Source organism: Musa acuminata, chromosome BXJ2-8 (assembly GCF_036884655.1).
Source record: "Musa acuminata AAA Group cultivar baxijiao chromosome BXJ2-8, Cavendish_Baxijiao_AAA, whole genome shotgun sequence".
Taxonomy (NCBI): Eukaryota; Viridiplantae; Streptophyta; class Magnoliopsida; order Zingiberales; family Musaceae; genus Musa; species Musa acuminata.
Window position 1 is genome coordinate 48998141 of NC_088345.1, and position 21953 is coordinate 49020093.

Here is a 21953-nt window from a genome sequence, read left to right on the forward strand (position 1 = left end):
TGGTGAGGTGCCCAGTGACATATATATACAAGGAGATGGTAGCACGAACATGAAGGCCCATACAGGGATTCCCAATAATTGAAGCTGCTTGCCGATGAATGCAGAGCTCACCACGTGTTTAATGGAATCAATGCCTCAGGCAACTTGTTTCTTCGTTTTCTTATTCACTGCCCCACAGTATTAATATGTGATTTCGACCGTCGGAAATATTTTGGAAGTCTGTCCTTTAATGTAACCAAATCAATCTATTCTTAATCCTCCTATTATTAATCCTCTTATGCAACATATTATTTCATGTTTATCTCTATTATGATTTTCTATCAATATTATCTCAATAACTCTATACTTAAACAAATCTACATTAACAAAAAAAGTTATACGAAAGACATGAAAAATACTTTTGTTAGAGGGGTGTTTTTTTTTTTACAATGAAAAAAAAAAGGTGTGATGTGATTTCAACGGCCCCCATAGTATTAATTAAGCATGGTGTGATTTCTTATTCACGGTCCCCAAAGTATTAATTAAGCATGATATGATTTCGATGTTAGAAACGTTTTGGAAGTCTGTCTTTTTTATTTAACCATATAATTGAAAATAAAACATAAATTATAAAGAAGAATTGAAGAATATGTTGTGAAAGGTGTTGATTTCATTCATCGAGATAATATATATTTATATAAGTTTTGAGGGAGAGATTTCTTTCGATCATGCACATAAATTACATAATCAGATCAATCGCTTAAATATATGATTAATCCTCCTATTACAGATTGATTGAGGATGTATGTAACATATCATTATATGTTTATCTCTATCATGATTTTCTCTCAATATTTTCTCAATAACTCAGTACTTAAACAAATCAACATTAACAAAAGAAGTTATGCGAAGGACATGAAAAATACTCTTGTTAAAAGAGTGTTTTTCTTACAATGAAAAAAAGAAGGTGTGATGTGATTTCGATGGACCCCCATAGTATTAATTAAGCATGATGTGATTTCTTATTCAAGGCCCCCATTATATTAATTAAGCATGATGTGATTTTTTATTCATGGCTCCCACAGTTTTAATTAAGCATGATGCAATTTCCACGTTGGAAACATTTTGGAAGTCTACCTTTTTCGTGTAATCATACAATTGAAAATAAAATACAAATTACACAGAAGAATTGAAGAATATGTTGTGAAAGGTATTGAATTCATTCATCGAGATAATATATATTTATATAAGTTTTGAGGGAGAGATTTCTCTCGATCATGCACTTAAATTATCTAATCAAATCAATCGCTTAAATATATGATTGATCCTCCTATTATAAATTGATTGAGAATATATGTAACATATCATTCCATGTTTATCTCTATCATGATCTTATGTTAATATTATCTCAATAACTCTGTACTTAAACAAATCAACATTAAGAAAAGAAGTTATGCAAAGGACATGAAAAATACTCTTGTTAAAAGAGTGTTTTTTTTACAATGAAAAAAAGGTGTGATGTGATTTCGATGGACCCTCATAGTATTAATTAAGCATGATGTGATTTCTTATTCAGGGCCCCATAGTATTAATTAAGCATGATGTGATTTCCACATTAGAAACGTTTTGGAAGTATGCTTTTTTCATTTAACCATATAATTGAAAATAAAACACAAATTACACAAAAGAATTAAGAATATGTTGTGAAAGATATTGATTTCATTAATCGAGATAATATATATTTATATAAGTTTTGAGGGAGAGATTTCTCTCAATCATGCACTTAAATTACCTAATCAGATCAATCGCTTAAATATATGATTGATCCTCCTATTATAGATTGATTGAGAATGTATGTAACATATCATTCCATGTTTATCTCTATCATGATCTTCTATTAATATTATCTCAATAACTCTGTATTTAAACAAATCAAAATTAACAAAAGAAGTTATGCCAAAGACCACATGAAAAAGACTCTTGTTAGAGTGGTATTTTTTTTTTTACAATGAAAAAAATGTGTGATGTGATTTCGACAGGCCCACAGTATAAATTAAGCATGATGTGATTTCGACGTTAAAAATATTTTAGAAGTCTATATTTTTCATTTAACCATACAATTGAAAATAAAAAATAAATTACATAGAAGAATTGAAGAATATGTTATGAAAGGTATTGATTTCATTCATCGAGATAATATATATTTATATAAGTTTTGAGGGAGAGATTTCTTTCGATCATGCACATAAATTACATAATCAGATCAATCGCTTAAATATATGATTGATCCTCCTATTACAGATTGATTGAGGATGTATGTAACATATCATTATATGTTTATCTCTATCATGATTTTCTCTCAATATTTTCTCAATAACTCAGTACTTAAACAAATCAACATTAACAAAAGAAGTTATGCGAAGGACATGAAAAATACTCTTGTTAAAAGAGTGTTTTTCTTACAATGAAAAAAAGAAGGTGTGATGTGATTTCGATGGACCCCCATAGTATTAATTAAGCATGATGTGATTTCTTATTCAAGGCCCCCATTATATTAATTAAGCATGATGTGATTTTTTATTCATGGCCCCCACAGTTTTAATTAAGCATGATGCGATTTCCACGTTGGAAACGTTTTGGAAGTCTACCTTTTTCATGTAACCATACAATTGAAAAATAAAATACAAATTACACAGAAGAATTGAAGAATATGTTGTGAAAGGTATTGAATTCATTCATCGAGATAATATATATTTATATAAGTTTTGAGGGAGAGATTTCTCTCAATCATTCACTTAAATTACCTAATCAGATCAATCCCTTAAATATATGATTGATCCTCCTATTATAGATTGATTGAGAATGCATGCAACATATCGTTTATCTCTGTCATGATCTTTTATCAATATTATCTCAATAACTCTGTACTTAAACAAATCAACATTAACAAAAGAAGTTACGCAAAAGACCTAAAAAAGACTCTTGTTAGAGGGGTGTTTTTTTTTTACAATGAAAAAAAGGTGTGATGTGATTTCGACGAGCCCCCACGGTATTAATTAAGGATGATGTGATTTCTTATTCACGCCCCCCACAGTATTAATTAAGCATGATGTGATTTCCACATTAGAAACGTTTTGGAAGTCTGTTTTTTTCATTTAACCATATAATTGAAAATAAAACCAAATTATACAAAAGAATTAAGAATATGTTGTGAAAGATATTGATTTTATTAATCGAGATAATATATATTTATATAAGTTTTGAGGGAGAGATTTCTCTCAATCATGCACTTAAATTACATCAATCGCTTAAATATATAATTGATCCTCCTATTATAGATTGATTGAAAATGTATGTAACATATCATTCCATGTTTATCTTGATCTTCTATTAATATTATCTCAATAACTCTGTACTTAAACAAATCAAAATTAACAAATGAAGTTATGCGAAAGACCTGAAAATTACTCTTGTTAGAGTGGTTTTTTTTTTTTTACAATGAAAAAAATGTGTGATGTGATTTCGACAGGCCCCACAGTATAAATTAAGCATGATGTGATTTCGACGTTAAAAATATTTTAGAAGTCTATATTTTTCATTTAACCATACAATTGAAATTAAAAAACAAATTACACAGAAGAATTGAAGAATATGTTATGAAAGGTATTGATTTCATTCATCGAGATAATATATATTTATATAAGTTTTGAGGGAGAGATTTCTCTCAATCATGCACTTAAATAACCTAATCAGATCAATTGCTTAAATATATGATTGATCCTCCTATTATAGATTGATTGAGGATGTATGCAACATATCATTCCATGTTTATCTCTATCATGATTTTCTCTAAATATTATCTCAATAACTCTGTTCTAAAACAAATTAATATTAACAAAAGAAGTTACGTGAAAGACCTAAAAAATACTCTGGTTAAAGAAGTGTTTTTTTTATAATGAAAAAAAGGTGTGATGTGATTTCGATGGGCCCTCACAGTTTTAATTAAGCATGATGTGATTTCCACGTTGGAAACATTTTGGAAGTTGCCTTTTTCATGTAACCATACAATTGAAAATAAAACATAAATTACACAGAAGAATTGAAGAATATGTTGTGAAAGGTATTGATTTCATTCATCGAGATAATATATATTTATATAAGTTTTGAGGGAGAGATTTCTCTCGATCATGCACTTAAATTATCTAATCAAATCAATCGCTTAAATATATGATTGATCCTCCTATTATAGATTGATTGAGAATATATGTAACATATCATTCCATGTTTATCTCTATCATGATCTTCTGTTAATATTATCTCAATAACTCTGTACTTAAACAAATCAACATTAACAAAAGAAGTTATGCAAAGGACATGAAAAATACTTTTGTTAAAAGAGTGTTTTTTTTTACATTGAAAAAAAGAAGGTGTGATGTGATTTCGATGGACCCCCATAGTATTAATTAAGCATGATGTGATTTCTTATTCAGGGCCCCATAGTATTAATTAAGCAAGATGTATTTTTTATTTATGGCCCCCATAGTTTTAATTAAGCATGATGTGATTTCCAAGTTGGAAACGTTTTGGAAGTTTACCTTTTTCATGTAACCATACAATTGAAAATAAAATACAAATTACACAGAAGAATTGAAGAATATGTTGTGAAAGGTATTGAATTCATTCATCGAGATAATATATATTTATATAAGTTTTGAGGGAGAGATTTCTCTCAATCATGCACTTAAATTACCTAATCAGATCAATCCCTTAAATATATGATTGATCCTCCTATTATAGATTGATTGAGAATGCATGCAACATATCATTTATCTCTGTCATGATCTTTTATCAATATTATCTCAATAACTCTGTACTTAAACAAATCAACATTAACAAAAGATGTTATGCAAAAGACCTAAAAAAGACTCTTGTTAGAGGGGTGTTTTTTTTTTTACAATGAAAAAAATGTGTGATGTGATTTCGACGGGCCCCCACAGTATTAATTAAGGATGATGTGATTTCTTATTCACGCCCCCCACAGTATTAATTAAGCATGATGTAATTTCCACGTTGGAAACTTTTTGGAAGTCTGCCTTTTTCATTTAACCATATAATTGAAAATAAAACACAAATTACACAGAAGAATTAAGAATATGTTGTGAAAGATATTGATTTCATTAATCGAGATAATATATATTTATATAAGTTTTGACGGAGAGATTTCTCTCAATCATGCACTTAAATTACCTAATCAGATCAATCGCTTAAATATATGATTGATCCTCCTATTATAGATTGATTGAGAATGTATGTAACATATCATTCCATGTTTATCTCTATCATGATCTTCTATTAATATTATCTCAATAACTCTGTATTTAAACAAATCAAAATTAACAAAAAGAAGTTATGCGAAAGACCACATGAAAAAGACTCTTGTTAGAGTGGTATTTTTTTTTTAATGAAAAAAAATGTGTGATGTGATTTCGATAAACCCCACAGTATTAATTAAGCATGATGTGATTTCGACGTTAAAAATATTTTAGAAGTCTATATTTTTCATTTAACCATACAATTGAAAATAAAAAATAAATTACACAGAAGAATTGAAGAATATGTTATGAAAGGTATTGAATTCATTCATCGAGATAATATATATTTATATAAGTTTTGAGAGAGATATTTCTCTCAATCATGCACTTAAATAACCTAATTAGATCAATTGCTTAAATATATGATTGATCCTCCTATTATACATTGATTGAGGATGTATGCGACATATCATTCCATGTTTATCTCTATCATGATTTTCTCTCAATATTATCTCAATAACTCTGTACTTAAATAAATCAATATTAACAAAAGAAGTTACGCGAAAGACCTAAAAAATACTCTGGTTAAAGGAGTATTTTTTTTATAATGAAAAAAAGGTGTGATGTGATTTCGATGGGCCCCCACAGTATTAATTAAGCATGATGTGATTTCCACGTTGGAAACGTTTTGGAAGTCTACCTTTTTCATATAACCATACAATTGAAAATAAAACACAAATTACACAGAAGAATTGAAGGATATGTTGTTAAAGGTATTAATTTCATTCATCGAGATAATATATATTTATATAAGTTTTGAGGGAGAGATTTCTCTCAATCATGCACTTAAATTACCTAATCAGATCAATCGCTTAAATATATGATTGATCCTCCTATTATAGATTGATTGAAAATGAATGTAACATATCATTCCATATTTATCTCTATCATGATCTTCTATTAATATTGTCTCAATAACTCTGTACTTAAACAAATCAAAATTAACAAAAGAAGTTATGCGAAAGACTTGAAAATGACTCTTGTTAGAGTGATATATTTTTTACAATGAAAAAAATGTGTGATGTGATTTCGACAGGGCCTCCACAGTATAAATTAAGCATGATGTGATTTCGATGTTAAAAATATTTTAGAAGTCTATATTTTTCATTTAACCATACAATTGAAAATAAAAAACAAATTACACAGAAGAATTGAAGAATATGTTATGAAAGGTATTGATTTCATTCATCGAGATAATATATATTTATATAAGTTTTGAGGGAGAGATTTCTCTCAATCATGCACTTAAATAACCTAATCAGATCAATTGCTTAAATATATGATTGATCCTCCTATTATAGATTGATTGAGGATGTATGTAACATATCATTCCATGTTTATCTCTATCATGATTTTCTCTAAATATTATCTCAATAACTCTGTTATTAAACAAATCAATATTAACAAAAGATGTTACGCGAAAGACCTAAAAAATACTCTGGTTAAAGGAGTGTTTTTTTTATAATGAAAAAAAGGTGTGATGTGATTTTGATGGCCCCCCATAGTTTTAATTAAGAATGATGTGATTTCCACGTTGGAAACATTTTGGAAGTCTGCCTTTTCATGTAACCATACAATTGAAAATAAAACATAAATTACACAGAAGAATTGAAGGATATGTTTTGAAAGGTATTGATTTCATTCATCGAGATAATATATATTTATATAAGTTTTGAGGGAGAGATTTCTCTCAATCATGCACTTAAATTATCTAATCAAATCAATCGCTTAAATATATGATTGATCCTCCTATTATAGATTGATTGACAATATATGTAACATATCATTCCATGTTTATCTCTATCATGATCTTCTCTTAATATTATCTCAATAACTCTGTACTTAAACAAATCAAAATTAACAAAAGAAATTATGCGAAGGACCTAAAAAAGACTCTTGTTAGAGGGGTGTTTGTTTTTTGTACTATGAAAAAAATGTGTGATGTGATTTCGATGGGCCCCCACAGAATTAATTAAGCATGGTGCTATTTCGATGTTGGAAACATTTTGGAAGTCTGTATTTTTCATGTAACCATATAATTGAAAATAAAACACAAATCACACAGAAGAATTGAAGAATATGTTGTGAAAGGTATTGAATTCATTCATCGAGATAATATATATTTATATAAGTTTTGAGGGAGTGATTTCTCGCGATCATGCACTTAAATTACCTAATCAGATCAATCGCTTAAATATATGATTGATCCTCCTATTATAGATTGATTGAGGATGTATGCTACATATCATTCCATGTTTATCTCTATCATGATCTTCTATCAATATTTTCTCAATAACTTTGTACTTAAACAAATCAACATTAACAAAAGAAGTTATGCGAAAGACCTGAAAAATACTCTTGTTAGAGGGGTGTTTTTCTTTTACAATGAAAAAGAGAAAGTGTGATGTGATTTCGACGGGCCCCTCCAGTATTAATTAAGCACGATGTGATTTATATATTTTCATATCCATATAGCTGAGACATTCATATCCATACTTTATATAATTTCTTGAAAAGAAAACACCTCTGCCAATAATATTTTCCACGTTTTCGGGTAACGTTTTTAGTTAGCGTTGATTTCTTTCTTAAGTATAAAGTTGTTGACACATCGTCACATTCGGTAGAAAACACCCCCAAACAATGTTTTCCACATCTTTCATATAGCTTCTTTTGGAAGTGTTAATTTGTTGAATATGTCATTTTAAGTACAAAAATGAAGAGACATCATCCAATTTTATAAGTATATTTGTTGCCTGACGAACACAGATTATAATCATTCTGATGTCCTTCTATAATTTTTTCACTATTATTATCGACTTATTTTCCTCATATGTTTTATGTATAGAGTTGTTGATACATTATCACAATAGAAAAATACATTTATTGACGATGAATACTATATATCCATACCTTCTTTTTTTTCATTGTAAAAAAAAACACCCCAATAACAAGAGTAGGTCATTCATGAAACGAACAGAATAGGTAGACCACCAAAAGAAAGTCGGTAAAGACTCAAGAAACAAGCCAAGTGTTGGGCTGGCAGCCCACAGATTCAGCCCATAGTGGGCTTAGGTAACCCACGGTTTACCCCCTCTTAACCTAACCCTAATTAACATTAGGGGGGTGTGGTGGTTACGAAAATAGACATAAATAGGGCAGCAAGGAAGCAGTTTTGGCAACCACGAGATTCCAAAGAAAAGGAGGAGAACAAGGCAGAAAAGGAAGAGAAAGAAAGGGAAGAAGACAAGGACAACACAGAGAGACTGTTCTCAATCATCTAGCAGTGCTTTAATCTCAGGTTAGATTAGATCTATAGTAGATTCTTACTGTGATTACTTGGGGAGGTTTTAGATATTGTGGACAGTGACGTGATCCTTGTATCTCAGTTATTCTCTTGTGATTATTGCTAGGGTTTAGGGCAAGAGATTAAGATTTGTATATTCATTATTCTCATAGTGGATTATCTCTTGTTTGCTCCGTGGTTTTTACCCTTCACATTGGAGAGGTTTTTCACGTATATCTTGGTGTTCTATATGATTATGCTTTCATTTAATTTTGCTGCGTATTATGGTCTTCTAGTATTCGTTCATATACAAAGGTTATTCCTCTTTATATCCCCATCAACTGGTATCAGAGCGGGGTTTTGATGATTTAATTTTTGTATTTGAACATGGAGGCCAGTAATGTTTCTCACATGATTAGTTTGAATGGAAACAATTGGATGATATGAAAACTAAGAATTAAAGATCTCTTGTATTACAAAGATTTGTATGGACCTTTGCAGGGGGATAGTGTAAAACCTACAACTATGACAGATGATGAGTGGAAGAGGTTAGATCGAAAAACAATTGGGTTTATTGGATAGTGGCTTGATGATAGTGTCTTTCACCATGTCTCTACTGAAATTTCTGTATATTCTCTTTGGAAAAAATTAGAAAGTCTCTATGAAAGAAAAATCGCTAGCAACAAAGCTTTTTTTATCAGAAAACTTGTGAACCTAAAATATAAAGAGGGTGCTTCTATTGTTGAGTATTTGAATAAAATACAGAGTATTACTAACCAGTTATCTTCTATGAAAATGTCTCTTGATGATGAGTTGCAGGCATTATTACTTCTCAGTTCATTATCAGAAAGTTGAGAGACACTAGTGGTTTCCCTTAGTAATTCTACACCAGATGGAGTTGTCACCATGAGTCTAGTAACAAGCGGTTTGTTGAATAAGGAGTTGAGAAGAAAGAGTTTAGCAACATCTCATAATGATTCACAGACACTTATCTCAGAGAACAAAGGAAGGTCAAAGTCTAGAAGCAGTTCACGCATAGGTAGAATCAAGTCAAAATCAAGAAAAGATATTATTTGCGTGGTGAGAAAGGACATTACAAGAACCAAGCAACCTAAGAAGAACAAGAAAAAGGGAAAAAAAGTGGAGTCTACAGAGTCAAAGGATAATACTACAACTACAGTGCAGGGTGGTGATTTTTTTATTTTATCTCCTTCTGATAATATTTTTTCTTGTGTGTGTTAAGATCTTGAGTGGGTGATTGACACAGGTGCTTCTTATCATGCTACACCACGGAGAGATTTTTTTGCTACATATAGGTCTAAAAACTTTGGTGTTATCAAGATGAGCAACTATGGTATAACAAACATCATTGACATGAGTGATATCCATTTAAAGACCAACCTTGGCTGCAAGTTGGTGCTTAAGGATGTGAGGCATGTGGTTGACTTGAGGCTGAATTTAATTTCAGTTGGAAGGCTAGATGATGAAGACTATAATAGCAGATTTCATAGAGGGCAATGGAAGCTCAGTAAGGGTTCTCTTGTTATAGCTAGTGGAAAGAAATGTCATACTTTGTATAGGTTGCAGGCTAAAGCTTATGACGAGCAGTTAAATGCTACAGAAACATACTTCAGCATTGAGTTGTGGCATCGGCGATTGGGACACCTGAGCGAGAAGGGGCTGCAAGCTCTTTCCAAGAAATAGGTATTGACAGACCTTAAAGGTATACATCTGAACCCTTGTATTGTTTGTTTGGCTGGTAAACAACATAGAGTTTCATTTTGCTAGTGCTGCTTTGTCTAGAAAAATGTATGCCTTAGACCATGTTTATACAGATGTATGTGGTCCTTTGAGGACAAAAACTCCTGGTGGATCTATTGATGTTCTTGGTATAAGTGGTGCACTTTATTTTGTCACTTTTATAGATGATTTTTCCAAGAAAGTTTGGGCCTATGCTTTGAAGACCAAAGATCAGGTTATTAATGTCTTCAAAGAGTTTCATGCGAGGATTGAAAGGGAGACAGAAAGGAAATTGAAATGCATAAGATCAAATAATGATGGTGAGTATACAGGATTGTTTAATGACTATTGCAGGTCACATGAGATCCAATATGAGATGACAGTTCCTAGTACACCTCAGCATAATGCAATTGCAGAGAGGATGAATCGCACCATCATGAAAAAGATTAGATATATGCTTTCACAGGCCAAGCTACCCAAAAGGTTTTGGGATGAGGCTTTGAGGACTGCAGTTGATGTGATCAACTTGTCACCATGCACAGCCCTAGATAGTGATGTTGCAGAGCATGTATGGTCAGGGAAAGATGTTTCCTACAAGCATTTGAGAGTGTTTGGTTGTCGCGCATTTGCACATATTCTAGACAATGAGAGGTCCAAGCTGGGTGGTAAGACTAAAGAATGTATTTTTCTTGACTACTCAAATGATCATTTTGGTTACAAGCTTTGGGATCCTGAAAAGCAGAAGGTGTTTAGAAGCAGAGATGTGGTCTTCTTTGAGGATCAAACCTTTGAGGATTTGAAGAAAAAGGCACCAGCCAAGACTTCTATAGAAGGATTAGCAGATTGTGACCCAATTACTCCTCCAGTATATCAGGGTGATGGGGGAGATGTGCGGGAAGATAGTGTAGAGCCTGATGTTGATCTACCTCCAGGACATGTTGAGCAAAAAGAAGTAGGAGAGCAAGTTCCAACAGAATCTCAATTGAGAAGATATTCTAGACAACGTCAACCTTCCAGAAGATACTCTACAGATGAGTATATGATGCTTACTAATGCAGGTGAACCAAAGAGTTACCAAGAAACAGTTGAAAGTGAGCATAAAGAGAAGTGATTCGTTGCTATGCAGAAAGAGATAGATGTTCTTCAGAAGAACCACACTTTTGATTTGGTACTACTACCAAATAGAATGAAGACCTTACCAAAAGAAAGATATGAGATATACCGACAGTTGGTCGGCATGACTTCATATTGAGGAGTCATGAGATAGCCTCTCTTATGGGCTGAAGGGGGAGGTTGTTGGGCTTGCAGCCCATAGTGAGCTTGGGCAACCCACAGCTCACTCCCTCTTAACCTAACCCTAATTAACATTAGGGGGTGTGGTGACTGCGAAAATAGGCATAAATAGGATAGCAAGGAGGCAGTTTTGGCAACCACGGGATTCCAAAGAAAAGGAGAAGAACAAGGTAGAAAAGGAAGAGAAAAAAATGGAAGAAGACAAGGACAGTGACGTGATCCTTGTATCCAGTTATTCTCTTGTGATTGTTGCTAAAAGATTGAGATTTGTATATTCATTATTCTCATAGTGAATTATCTCTTGTTTGTCCCGTGATTTTTACCCTTCACATTGGAGAGGTTTTCTACGTATATCTTGGTGTTCTATTTGATTATGCTTCCATTTAATTTCACTATGTATTATGATTTTCTAATATTTATTCGTATATAAAAGATTATTTCTCTACGTATCCTCTTTTCATTGTTAAAAAAAACACTCCAATAATTAAATACGTATATCTTGGTGTTCTATTTGATTATGCTTCCATTTAATTTCATTGTGTATTATGATTTTCTAATATTTATTCGTATATAAAAGATTATTTCTCTACGTATCCTCTTTTCATTGTTAAAAAAAACACTCCAATAATTGAATAGGTAACCACCAAAAGAAAGTCAGTCGGTAGAGACTCAAGAAACGAGCCAGAACAGAGAAAATAGTACGAAAGAGTAGCACATCAACAGTTCGATCGGTCACCAAAAGAAAAAAATTGAAGTTCGTGGAGATTGAAGAAACGAGCCAAGAACCCAGAAGATAAGAGAGAGAGAGAGAGAGAGAGAGAGCTCCGGGGATCTGATGGAGAAAAACGAACACCAGAAAACGCCAAGGAACACCTGGGAGTCGAAGATCTGCCAGAGGGAACTCCGGGGTGCAGAGATCGACGCCCGAGTAAAACTTTCGTTGAATATCCAACAACTTTCTCTGTTGGTATTCATTTCGTTCTCAATGAGGTCCGCCGTGGTGTTTTCGATGTTCTTGTCTCGCTTCTTGAATGTCCATAAACTTTCTTTTGGTGACCTACCGATCTGTTGATCTCCTTTTTTTTCTTTTTCTTTTTTTTCCCTCCTCTTCTTCTATGATGGTATTATGCGGTTCTTGTCTCGTTTCTTGAATCTCCATGAACTTACTTTTGGTGATCTACCTAATTGTAGATCCTCCTCTCTGTTTCTTTTATCATTGGGATCCGCTGGGGTTTCTTGCCCACACGTTGGGGGACGGGACGTCTTTCCCCGATTTCTTTTCCCGTCGGATGGCTTGGTTTCAACCGAATGAGCGATCTGTCATACGGGTTTCACCTCCGAGTTCGACCTCTTGTGCAGATCAGGTTTGCTTTTCTTTGGTAAGAATGGGTTCTGTGATTGTATATCTGGTGATCCAACCACAGTAAAATTAGGCCCAGTTGGTGTGTGATTCCCTTTGTTTGTTTCCAACCGTTCATTTATGATTGGCATATCTGATAAGTCATTGTTCTCCGTCATATGAGAAAGACAACCTCGATAGTTATCATCTCCGTAAACGTCAATTTGCTTTGGTTAATTATTTATCGCTCATGGTTGCGGTAAGTCTGTCACTCCTGTAAGTTTCAAACAATAGGGTTCTATCGTATCATTTCATTATGTCATGTTTTCCATTCCCATCCGGTAAAATATAGATCTGCAGCTGTTGAATCACTTCCTATCGTTTGATTGTTTTGTTGAGTTTATTTGGTTCATTACGTTATATGATCACACACTGATTGCAATCAGTTTCTAGTCTATGTTCTCGCTCGATTATCTAAAGAGGATTTTGGCGTGCTGAGTTGCTGATCTCCGTTATTATGTTATTCTAGGAAATGCTTGTAGACATTTTTATCATGGCCAAACACTTGTTGGTCAATGCTGCTTCCTACGAAAATTCAGTGTGTTTTTTTTAAGTATTTCATAATTGTTGGTAACAAATATACCGAGGCTGATGAGTCAGCATAGCCTGGTTCACGAGTCGATGTCGGGAGTCTTCGACCGATGAGCTGGTTGTCGAAGTCGATCACGCTCTCGGGTCGGGGTGCTGGCAGTCGTGCGTTGGCGTCTCTCGGTCGGGATGACGATGGTAGCCCGATGCCCTCCGCTTTCCTGCACATAAGACCCTCGTCGGTTGGTTACCGACGTTGGCCCCTCCGACGATCAAGTCAGTGCTTGGTGGAGGGTGTTTGTGTTTTTGGTTCCCCCTGGCCAGATGTCGGCCAAGGGTTTTTATTATCACTGCACGAGGGTCGATAGTACGCAGGCTTGGCATGCCAGCCGATCCTCGAGGGGTGCATTGGTAACTTTGTGCGGCGACAACTTCGGGACGCGCGGGATGGCGTCAGGTGACTGTCGTAGGCAGGTGTGGCGTGCCAATCGATTCTCGAGGGGCATCTCGAGGAACGTCTCCGTACGGATTCTGGCTTGGCGTGTGAGAAGGGTATACGTCAATGGTGACATGGCTGATAACGTGACTGGGACCCAAAATATATCTTATCAATAATGATTCAAAGCACTAAGATCTGTCTTGAGGTTTTCGATCATATATTGATTGGGTCACAATGGTACTTTGGTCGGTGTTGTTTGTGTTTGAGTGATGTGAGTGATGTGAGTGATTGAGCTTACTTGATCGGGCTTGATCACATTAGGTTGTGGTTCGTGATCATATGATGTGATTGATTATACATCTTTCATACGATCTCCCTAGGAGTCGAAGATCTGCCGGAGGGAACTCCGGGGTGCAGAGATCGACGCCCGAGTAAAACTTTCGTTGAATATCCAACAACTTTCTCTGTTGGTGCTCTACTGACCTGTTGATATTCATTTCGTTCTCAATGAGGTCCGCCGTGGTGTTTTCGATGTTCTTGTCTCGCTTCTTGAATGTCCATAAACTTTCTTTTGGTGACCTACCGATCTGTTGATCTCCTTTTTTTTCTTTCTTTTTTTTCCCTCCTCTTCTTCTATGATGGTATTCTGCGGTTCTTGTCTCGTTTCTTGAATCTCCATGAACTTTCTGTTGGTCAATGCTGCTTCCTACGAAAATTCAGTGTGTTTTTTTTAAGTATTTCATAATTGTTGGTGAACAAATATACCGAGGCTGGTGAGTCAGCATAGCCTGGTTCACGAGCCGATGTCGGGAGTCTTCGACCGATGAGCTGGTTGTTGAAGTCGATCACGCTCTCGGGTCGGGGTGCTGGCAGCCGTGCGCTGGCGTCTCTCGATCGGGATGACGATGGTAGCCCGATGCCCTCTGCTTTCCTGCACAGAAGACCCTCGTCGGTTGGTTACCGACGTTGGCCCCTCCGACGATCAAGTCAGTGCTTGGTGGAGGGTGTTTGTGTTTTTGGTTCCCCCTGGCCAGATGTCGGCCAAGGGTTTTTATTATCACTGCACGAGGATCGATAGTACGCAGGCTTGGCATGTCAGCCGATCCTCGAGGGGCACATTGGTAACTTTGTGTGATGATAGCTTTGGGACGCGCGGGATGGCATCAGGCGACTGTCGTAGGCAGGTGTGGCGTGCCAGTCGATTCTCGAGGAGCATCTTCAGAAACACCTCCGTACGGATTCTGGCTTGGCGTGTGAGAAGGGTATGCGTCAATGGTGACGTGACTGATGACGTACCTATGACCCAAAATATACCTTATCAATAATGATTCAAAGCACTAAGATCGTTTGGTCTTGAGGTTTTCGGTCATATATTGATTGGGTCACAATGGTACTCTGATCGGTGCTGTTTTCGGGTGTCGATTTTGTTCTTGTTACCATGGTGCATACCATGTTGCTGTATCGTGCTTGTTTCAATCTGCTGCCAAGCTTGTCTTCGCCTTCTGTAAATTTCATGTCAAGACTATTGGATTTGGTCTGACTGTTTGGTGGCATCTATTTGATCATTTCTTCTATTAAATGATTTGCCGTTTATCAACAATTGAGATCAACTTAATTTGGACTTACATCATGTAGATGCTTGTGGCCTTTTCTATATTTCTTTAAATGTACCATGACTTCGGTTTCTGCTTTCCTTCTCCTGTGATTTGAACCACGGAGATCAACTCTAAGTGTCATTCCATGTCAGTTTGCGTGAAAGTTCGGCTAGTACAATACTACAATTGCTTGTAAATAATAAGCTAGTGGCCCATCATCTGTCAACATATTTCAAATTTGATCACTGCACAGTAGAGAAGAAACAATGTGTTTACTTTTTTCACATCTTGTTTTGGGCTAATGTGTCTTTGCATGAATCGGCCATGCTAGTTAGTTAGCAAAAGTCAACTAAAAATGTGTTAACTAACTAATTTAGTTAGCAAAAGTCAACTAAAAATGATTTGAATCATCGAATCGAATTTACATTTCTCAAATATGGAACCATTGGCAAGGCGCCTTCTAAATGAAATTTGTGCATGTTAATTGATGTAAACAAAGATAAACATTAAATTTATTTATGGTTCAAAGTAAATACTCGGTTCTAAGGAATTACAAAGTTCACACATATCATATAGTATTGATACGAAAGCAAAAAATAAACAAATAAAGTCAAATTCCATATTATATTTTTCATTTACACGTGGATTTTATTAAAGATAGATTCCACATAAAAAAGTTATTAAATAATGAATTTCCGGGGGAAAAGCCTCTCACGTACCTAACCAATTCGTTTTTTTAGAGTTGGCACTCCATTTGTCATTTGTTAATGTTAAATTGATCTTCAAATGTAACTAGAAAACTAAGTTCTCAAGAAAAAATATTCATGTACATGTGCATTTGTTTTAGGTAGATTCATGTACAAAGCAAATATGCATATCATTCGTGAATAGTAGTTTAGTCGGTCATTTTCTAGCAAGTAAATTAAGATAAAACAAAAAACAAAAACTACTGGTTCAGATTGTATAACCCCAAGCAAATCTCAGCAATCGTATATCGGACTAGTGCCACACACAGATATAAAATAGATTTTGAAAAACGATAAAAAAAAAAAAACAAGACAAAACAAAACTGATGCGTGCAGCATGAACAAATGGCATTACCTACAAACAATGTGTAACAAACGCTCGTGTTTAATTTCATATCCAAAGAAAAACCTATGACCCACAGACCAACATAAAGAATGTTAAATAGAACAAATATATTGAGAAATTCAGTAGCAAATGTATACAGAATAATTCTGAAAAGAACATAATAAAACTCAAATGGCATTGCTCCTTGACCATCGCTTCAAGAACGTAATTACCCTAAACAGCAAAACTGGTACGGCAAATTGGAACCATCAATTGAAAACATACAAGTCCACGCATGCGAAAATGACGACCGAAACAATCAACCTTTAATCTAATTTGTGAGAGCTGACAAACTACACCTCAGTGATATGATATGGTGGAGAAAACTGGACCGCTGGATTATTATGGATAGATCGAGTTCTATATACATCTACACTCGAGATGAAGCGATAGGGAGAATCAGAACACCCGGGAAGTAAATCGACTATCTCGCCCCTCCCCACAAGCACACAAAGAATGAATGGACTGCCATGCGAACGCACTCAACATATATAGCAAAAGTATTATTTGTCTCAAGATCCTCCAGTTTAGTTCCCGTGTCGCAACAAATACCCCGTTCCGTATCTTACTAATTTCCCCCAACGAAGAACTTGACCTAAGCTATCCATTGACGACCATGTACTTCTCATGTTGTCACTACTCTTCATGTTCTTGGACCAAGACCACCAATCCAAATTCCACGGATTTAGGGCAACACGAATGAGACAGAAATACTATCTCATTCGTGACTGTTTGGCGCCTTGGATAGAACCTTTGCACCGAAACCTAGCGTAGCAACCCATAAAAAAGATCTACCAGAGATAATTAGTACAAGGCAAGAAATGCTGATCCACTTGCGAATCCACCAAGAAATGAGAGTCCCCGACTCACTGCACTGAATTCGTGAAAAGAAGCAGAACTAACGAATTTCCGCTTGGATAGTGGAAAGTGAACTACAAGAATCCCATCACGAAGGTGCAAACTGCTATAACAGATCGGTCCATGAGTTGAGACCAAGCCACCCAAGAGAAAAATAATAAAGAGACGAATCCACCAACAAATCGGCAAAAACTCACCGTGATTCTCACCGAAAAGAGAGGAAAAGGAAAATCAGATCCGGAAATCGGAGTAACAACAATACAATGTTATAAAGATCCAAAAAATGAACGGGAAAAAGAGCCAAGAAAGGGAAAACCTAACCAAGTAGCCAGGAACATCTTGGAATTGAAATCTACCTCAGAGAAGTCCGCCGAAATCAGATCGACGAGGAAAAAAAAGCCTTTCCATGGCAAAACCAAAGAACGACAAACCCCGCGAGCCCCGCCCGAAGAGAGAGAGAGAGAGAGAGAGAGACGAAACGGCCGTGAGTTCGGTACTTACTTTGGGGGTGAAGACCAACGGCTGGATGAAGCGGTGCCACTCGAACGGACGTGATGCTTCCACGCGTGGTTATCCGATTGGTTAGACTAGCGGAGGCGGTTACTAGTTGCGTTGGGTTCATGGGCGCGCCGCACCGACTTCCTGCGACTAATTCTTCTCGTACCGGCCTGGCTAGCAGTTACAAGGTTACGCGCGTTCGGATCGGAGATGCCAGGAAGCATCGGTGCTCGATGGTCTCTCGATGAAGCTAACATTTTTGGAGATTCATTTGTTTTATTTTAGGTGATCAAAATAAATTACTATGCACATTTGGTTTTCTCTGTCTTGATGCCTAAAAACATTGTCGCCGTCAAAGACTACGAATAAACAAAATGACTTGGAGCGCCAACAACGATTATAGTGATATAATTTCTATTTAAAAAACAAAAAAAAACGACATTTAGTGACATGGGGACGAACCGGATGCAGTGCCCCGCCCTTTTCGGGTCCAAATCCATCGTGTATTGGGCTTGATTTGATTGGGCCTCACCAACTGGATCATAACCAGATTAGTCCTTTCGGCGTTCTGACACCTGAAGTGCTTTCCCATACCCGGCGCTTCTCCCTGTCATAGAGAATCCTGTCAGCCGTCGCGAGTGCCTTGCAAACTACTTGGTCTCTTCCGCATTTGTTCTCGAGTTTCATCTTTTAGATTTATTTGTTGGAAATCTCGTCTCTCCTTCGATGACAAGCATGTCACATTGGTTGGGTTCTAAACTTTTCGATGGATTTCTCGTTAGTGAATTACATTTCTTCCTCCGTATATGTTCGCCAGAAGGCGGGGGATAGGCGAATGATGGACCCCATAGATAGGCTTCTTGTGAGCATGCAAAACCAAGGGAGTTCATCGTGCCCTTGCGGCTGTGAGTGTTCGTCCAAGGAGGAAGAAGCGTTGTTAGTATCTCATATTCCTGTCATTGATTCTGAGTTCCGTTCATGGCGAGGCCACGTATGGAAGCTGCGACTACGTGCGAATCAAGAGAAGTGGAAGCCGGGGAAATTGGTCATTCATTGCAAAGACAACCATGCATCCTACTACGGTGGAAAGCAAGAACAAGATATTTATGAGAACAAAACAGGAAAAACGAAAGGTTGCATGTTCCAAGGAACCCAGAGCCACCCATCTTGGATCATTCCACTTGTGGTCCGAAGTCAAACGATGAATGAGACCTTGCGGGCCTTGATAGGAAGGCCTTTGGCGAATTCAGGAAAGGCGTAGGCAAGAGGCTCATCGGGCTCCGCTATCTCCCAGTCGTAATTGAGGACGAGGTGATGAAGGAAGACAGCGATCTCCATCTTGGCGAGCTCCAACCCTGCGCAGTTGCGCAGGCCTTGCCCAAATGGCATGTAATTGTCGATCCTCGCAGTGCTACTGGAGATTGTCTGAAATCTCAACAACAACCGAGTTAGATCTCATTTTTGGCTACCGTAAACGTTCCTTTATGGATACTGCTAGTTAGTGCGAAGTTGAAAGGCAGCAGCATACAAGCTCATGTTTCATTTCAATTTCCAAGGAAACAGAGTGATGTTCTTGGGAAAGAGAAAGGGATTGCTTGTGTAGAAAGAATCTGGAAACGGACCTGCCACCTCCAAGGATCAAACTTCTGGGGGTTCTCGTAGACGTCAGGATCCAAATGTGCAGCGGCAAATATGGGAATGATGCTCCATCCACGAGGGATGTCATACCCTGAAGAGTCCAGCAAGTTGAGACTTTGGCGGAAGCAAGTGTCATGCACCAAGCGAATCTACTTCTCCGATCAACCTACTTCTACAGACGAGATAGGAAAAGCTACTTAGCTAATTTCTACCTTTGAACTGGACGTTAGTGTTGGCCTTCCTGTGAACGAATTTGATGATGTTGCCAAGCCGCAGCGTCTCGCTTATGACCTTCAACGAGTTATGTGATGGCATCAGAAGACGGTAGACGTGTACAAGCGACAGCAGGAGAAGACATCTATCTATCTATCTATCTATCTATCAATCTATCAAGAAATGGATGCATGGCTGAGGAACTCACGCATTGGGTAAACTCCATGTGCTTGTAATCCTCCCAGGTCAGGGCCGGAGGTCCTCCCCTTTGTTTCTTGGCTCTAACTATCTCAAGGTGCTCTTCCTGAAACAACGGTTCGCTTCCACATTGAGAACTAACACTAGCAGTGGTGTACTATCTACTAACAAGAAGGCCAGCCGGCTACTCGAGACAAGATAAGGCATACCCTGAGCTGCTCGACTGCTTTTGGACAGTCATGGAGGAAATAGAGAACCAACGTGATGGCCGTGGAAGAGGTCTCGTGGCCGCCAAAGAGCAATCCCAGCAAGAGGTCACCGAATTGCTCGGCATCAAGGTTCGATTGCTCCAGAATGAACCCGAGAAGATCCGCTTCACCGATACTGTCTGTTCCCTCTTTCTTCTTATGAAGCCTTTCCTCCATCAATCTCTCGATCACCTTCAAGATTGTGGCTCGCGACTACATCGCACCAAAGAGAAAACGTATTATTCAAACCCCACGGAGACTGGAGGACTAGTGGCTCTCCATCTCCATATTTCTAGAGTAAAGACGTGAAGCAGATCTGGGTAACAGAGGAACAGAGAGTGGGTATGTGTGACCTTAACAGCCTTTCTGTAAGCCGTTCCGGGGATGTTGAGAGGAAGTGCGATCACCCCCTTCATGAATGACATGTACAGCTTCCGAAGCCGCTCCGTCTCCTCCTCACCGGGGTTCATGCTCAGTATGTTCTTCACCATAAGGTTGAAGGTAATCTGTATGAATGGCCGCCGCACCAGCAATGAATCACGATCAAAATCGAAAAAGGAATCAGAACAAAAACACATGCACGACGGAAGCGACGGATGGAGATGGTCCAACCACAGGAGTAGTTTTTCGTGTTAACCTTGCAAGCCTCCTCTTTGGCCGGGAAAGGCGTGTTCTCGGGCCAGGACTCGAGGTTCTGCATGACGTACAGCTCGGAGTCGACGAGGAAGTTGGCTCGGAGCCTCGCGATGCCCATGAAGTTGACGGCGAGCGACTTCATGTAGCGGTGCATCTCCCCCGTGAGCACAAGCATCGACGTCTTGCCGAGGATATCCGCCACGCTCTTGGGGAAGCTTGGCACGAACAGCCTGTCGTCATTCATCAGCACGAACCGGTTGAGCTCGGCGTCGGCCGACACGATGGTGGGCGCGCCGAACAGGTTGGACTTGTATATCCTCCCATATCTGGGGATCACACCAGAAAAAAAGAAGCAGAAGCGATGGATCAAATAGGAGTGAGGGCATTAATCAATTACTTTGCACGATCCAACTCGTGGTGATGGTATATCAGGAGAGTAGTACACCGTTGGCTAGATACTACTCGATGATTACTTGTTGATGCGATCTTCCATGTACTCCCCCAGGGAGTTGCAAGGATGTTGCCTCCGAAAAGCGATGGTCTCGCCAAGAAGAGGCCATCCCATGCTCCCAGGTGGGAGGTTGAGGCCCTTGGTCTTCCGGCTCTCGCTGTTCCTTAGGCCAAGGGCGGCGGCCAGGAGGACTAGGAGGGTGGGGAACAGGAAGAAGAGAATGATCACAGGAGCCATGGCTTCTTCTCTCCCTGGCTCTCACTAGTGCTACCCTCCCTATCTGGTCCCTTTGGCAGCGCAGACGGATGTAATGCTGGTGTTATAATCAGCCAAGCGGCGCGGTACTGATCAAGCGGCGGAGTAAAAAAAGAAGAAGAAAATGTAGAACGAATACTGCAGTGTTGAGTGTGCCGAGCTGAACTCTCCCCCCACGTGAAACTGTTCCTCTGACACG

At 37.4% G+C, this 21953-nt stretch overlaps 1 protein-coding gene and 1 long non-coding RNA gene across 2 annotated transcripts; one reads left to right on the plus strand and one right to left on the minus strand.

Moving 5' to 3' along the window:
- Positions 1–12326: 12326 nt before the first annotated feature.
- Positions 12327–13328, plus strand: LOC108953592 (uncharacterized). The gene is made up of 2 exons (XR_001979383.2): positions 12327–12657; positions 12859–13328. It is a non-coding gene; the product is annotated as an uncharacterized LOC108953592 (long non-coding RNA).
- Positions 13329–19138: 5810 nt separating this feature from the next.
- Positions 19139–21828, minus strand: LOC135619928 (cholesterol 16,22-dihydroxylase CYP90G4-like). Its single transcript, XM_065122426.1, has 8 exons — positions 21522–21828; positions 21050–21374; positions 20766–20918; positions 20374–20625; positions 20175–20270; positions 19966–20044; positions 19738–19844; positions 19139–19540 (listed from the first exon to the last, which is right to left on the minus strand). Exons 1-8 carry the CDS (start codon positions 21734–21736, stop codon positions 19310–19312), a joined length of 1458 nt encoding a protein of 485 aa, XP_064978498.1. The 5' UTR covers positions 21737–21828; the 3' UTR covers positions 19139–19309.
- Positions 21829–21953: the final 125 nt, after the last annotated feature.

Excerpts from the sequence above, each read along its gene's own strand:
- LOC135619928 (XM_065122426.1), bottom strand. The coding sequence starts at position 21,736 with ATGGCTCCTGTGATCATTCTCTTCTTCCTGTTCCCCACCCTCCTAGTC. Across the intron at positions 20,919-21,049 it reads CCAAAGAGGAGGCTTGCAAG|ATTACCTTCAACCTTATGGT; the intron begins GTTAACACGAAA and ends CCATTCATACAG. Across the intron at positions 19,541-19,737 it reads TTGATCCTTGGAGGTGGCAG|ACAATCTCCAGTAGCACTGC; the intron begins GTCCGTTTCCAG and ends TTGAGATTTCAG.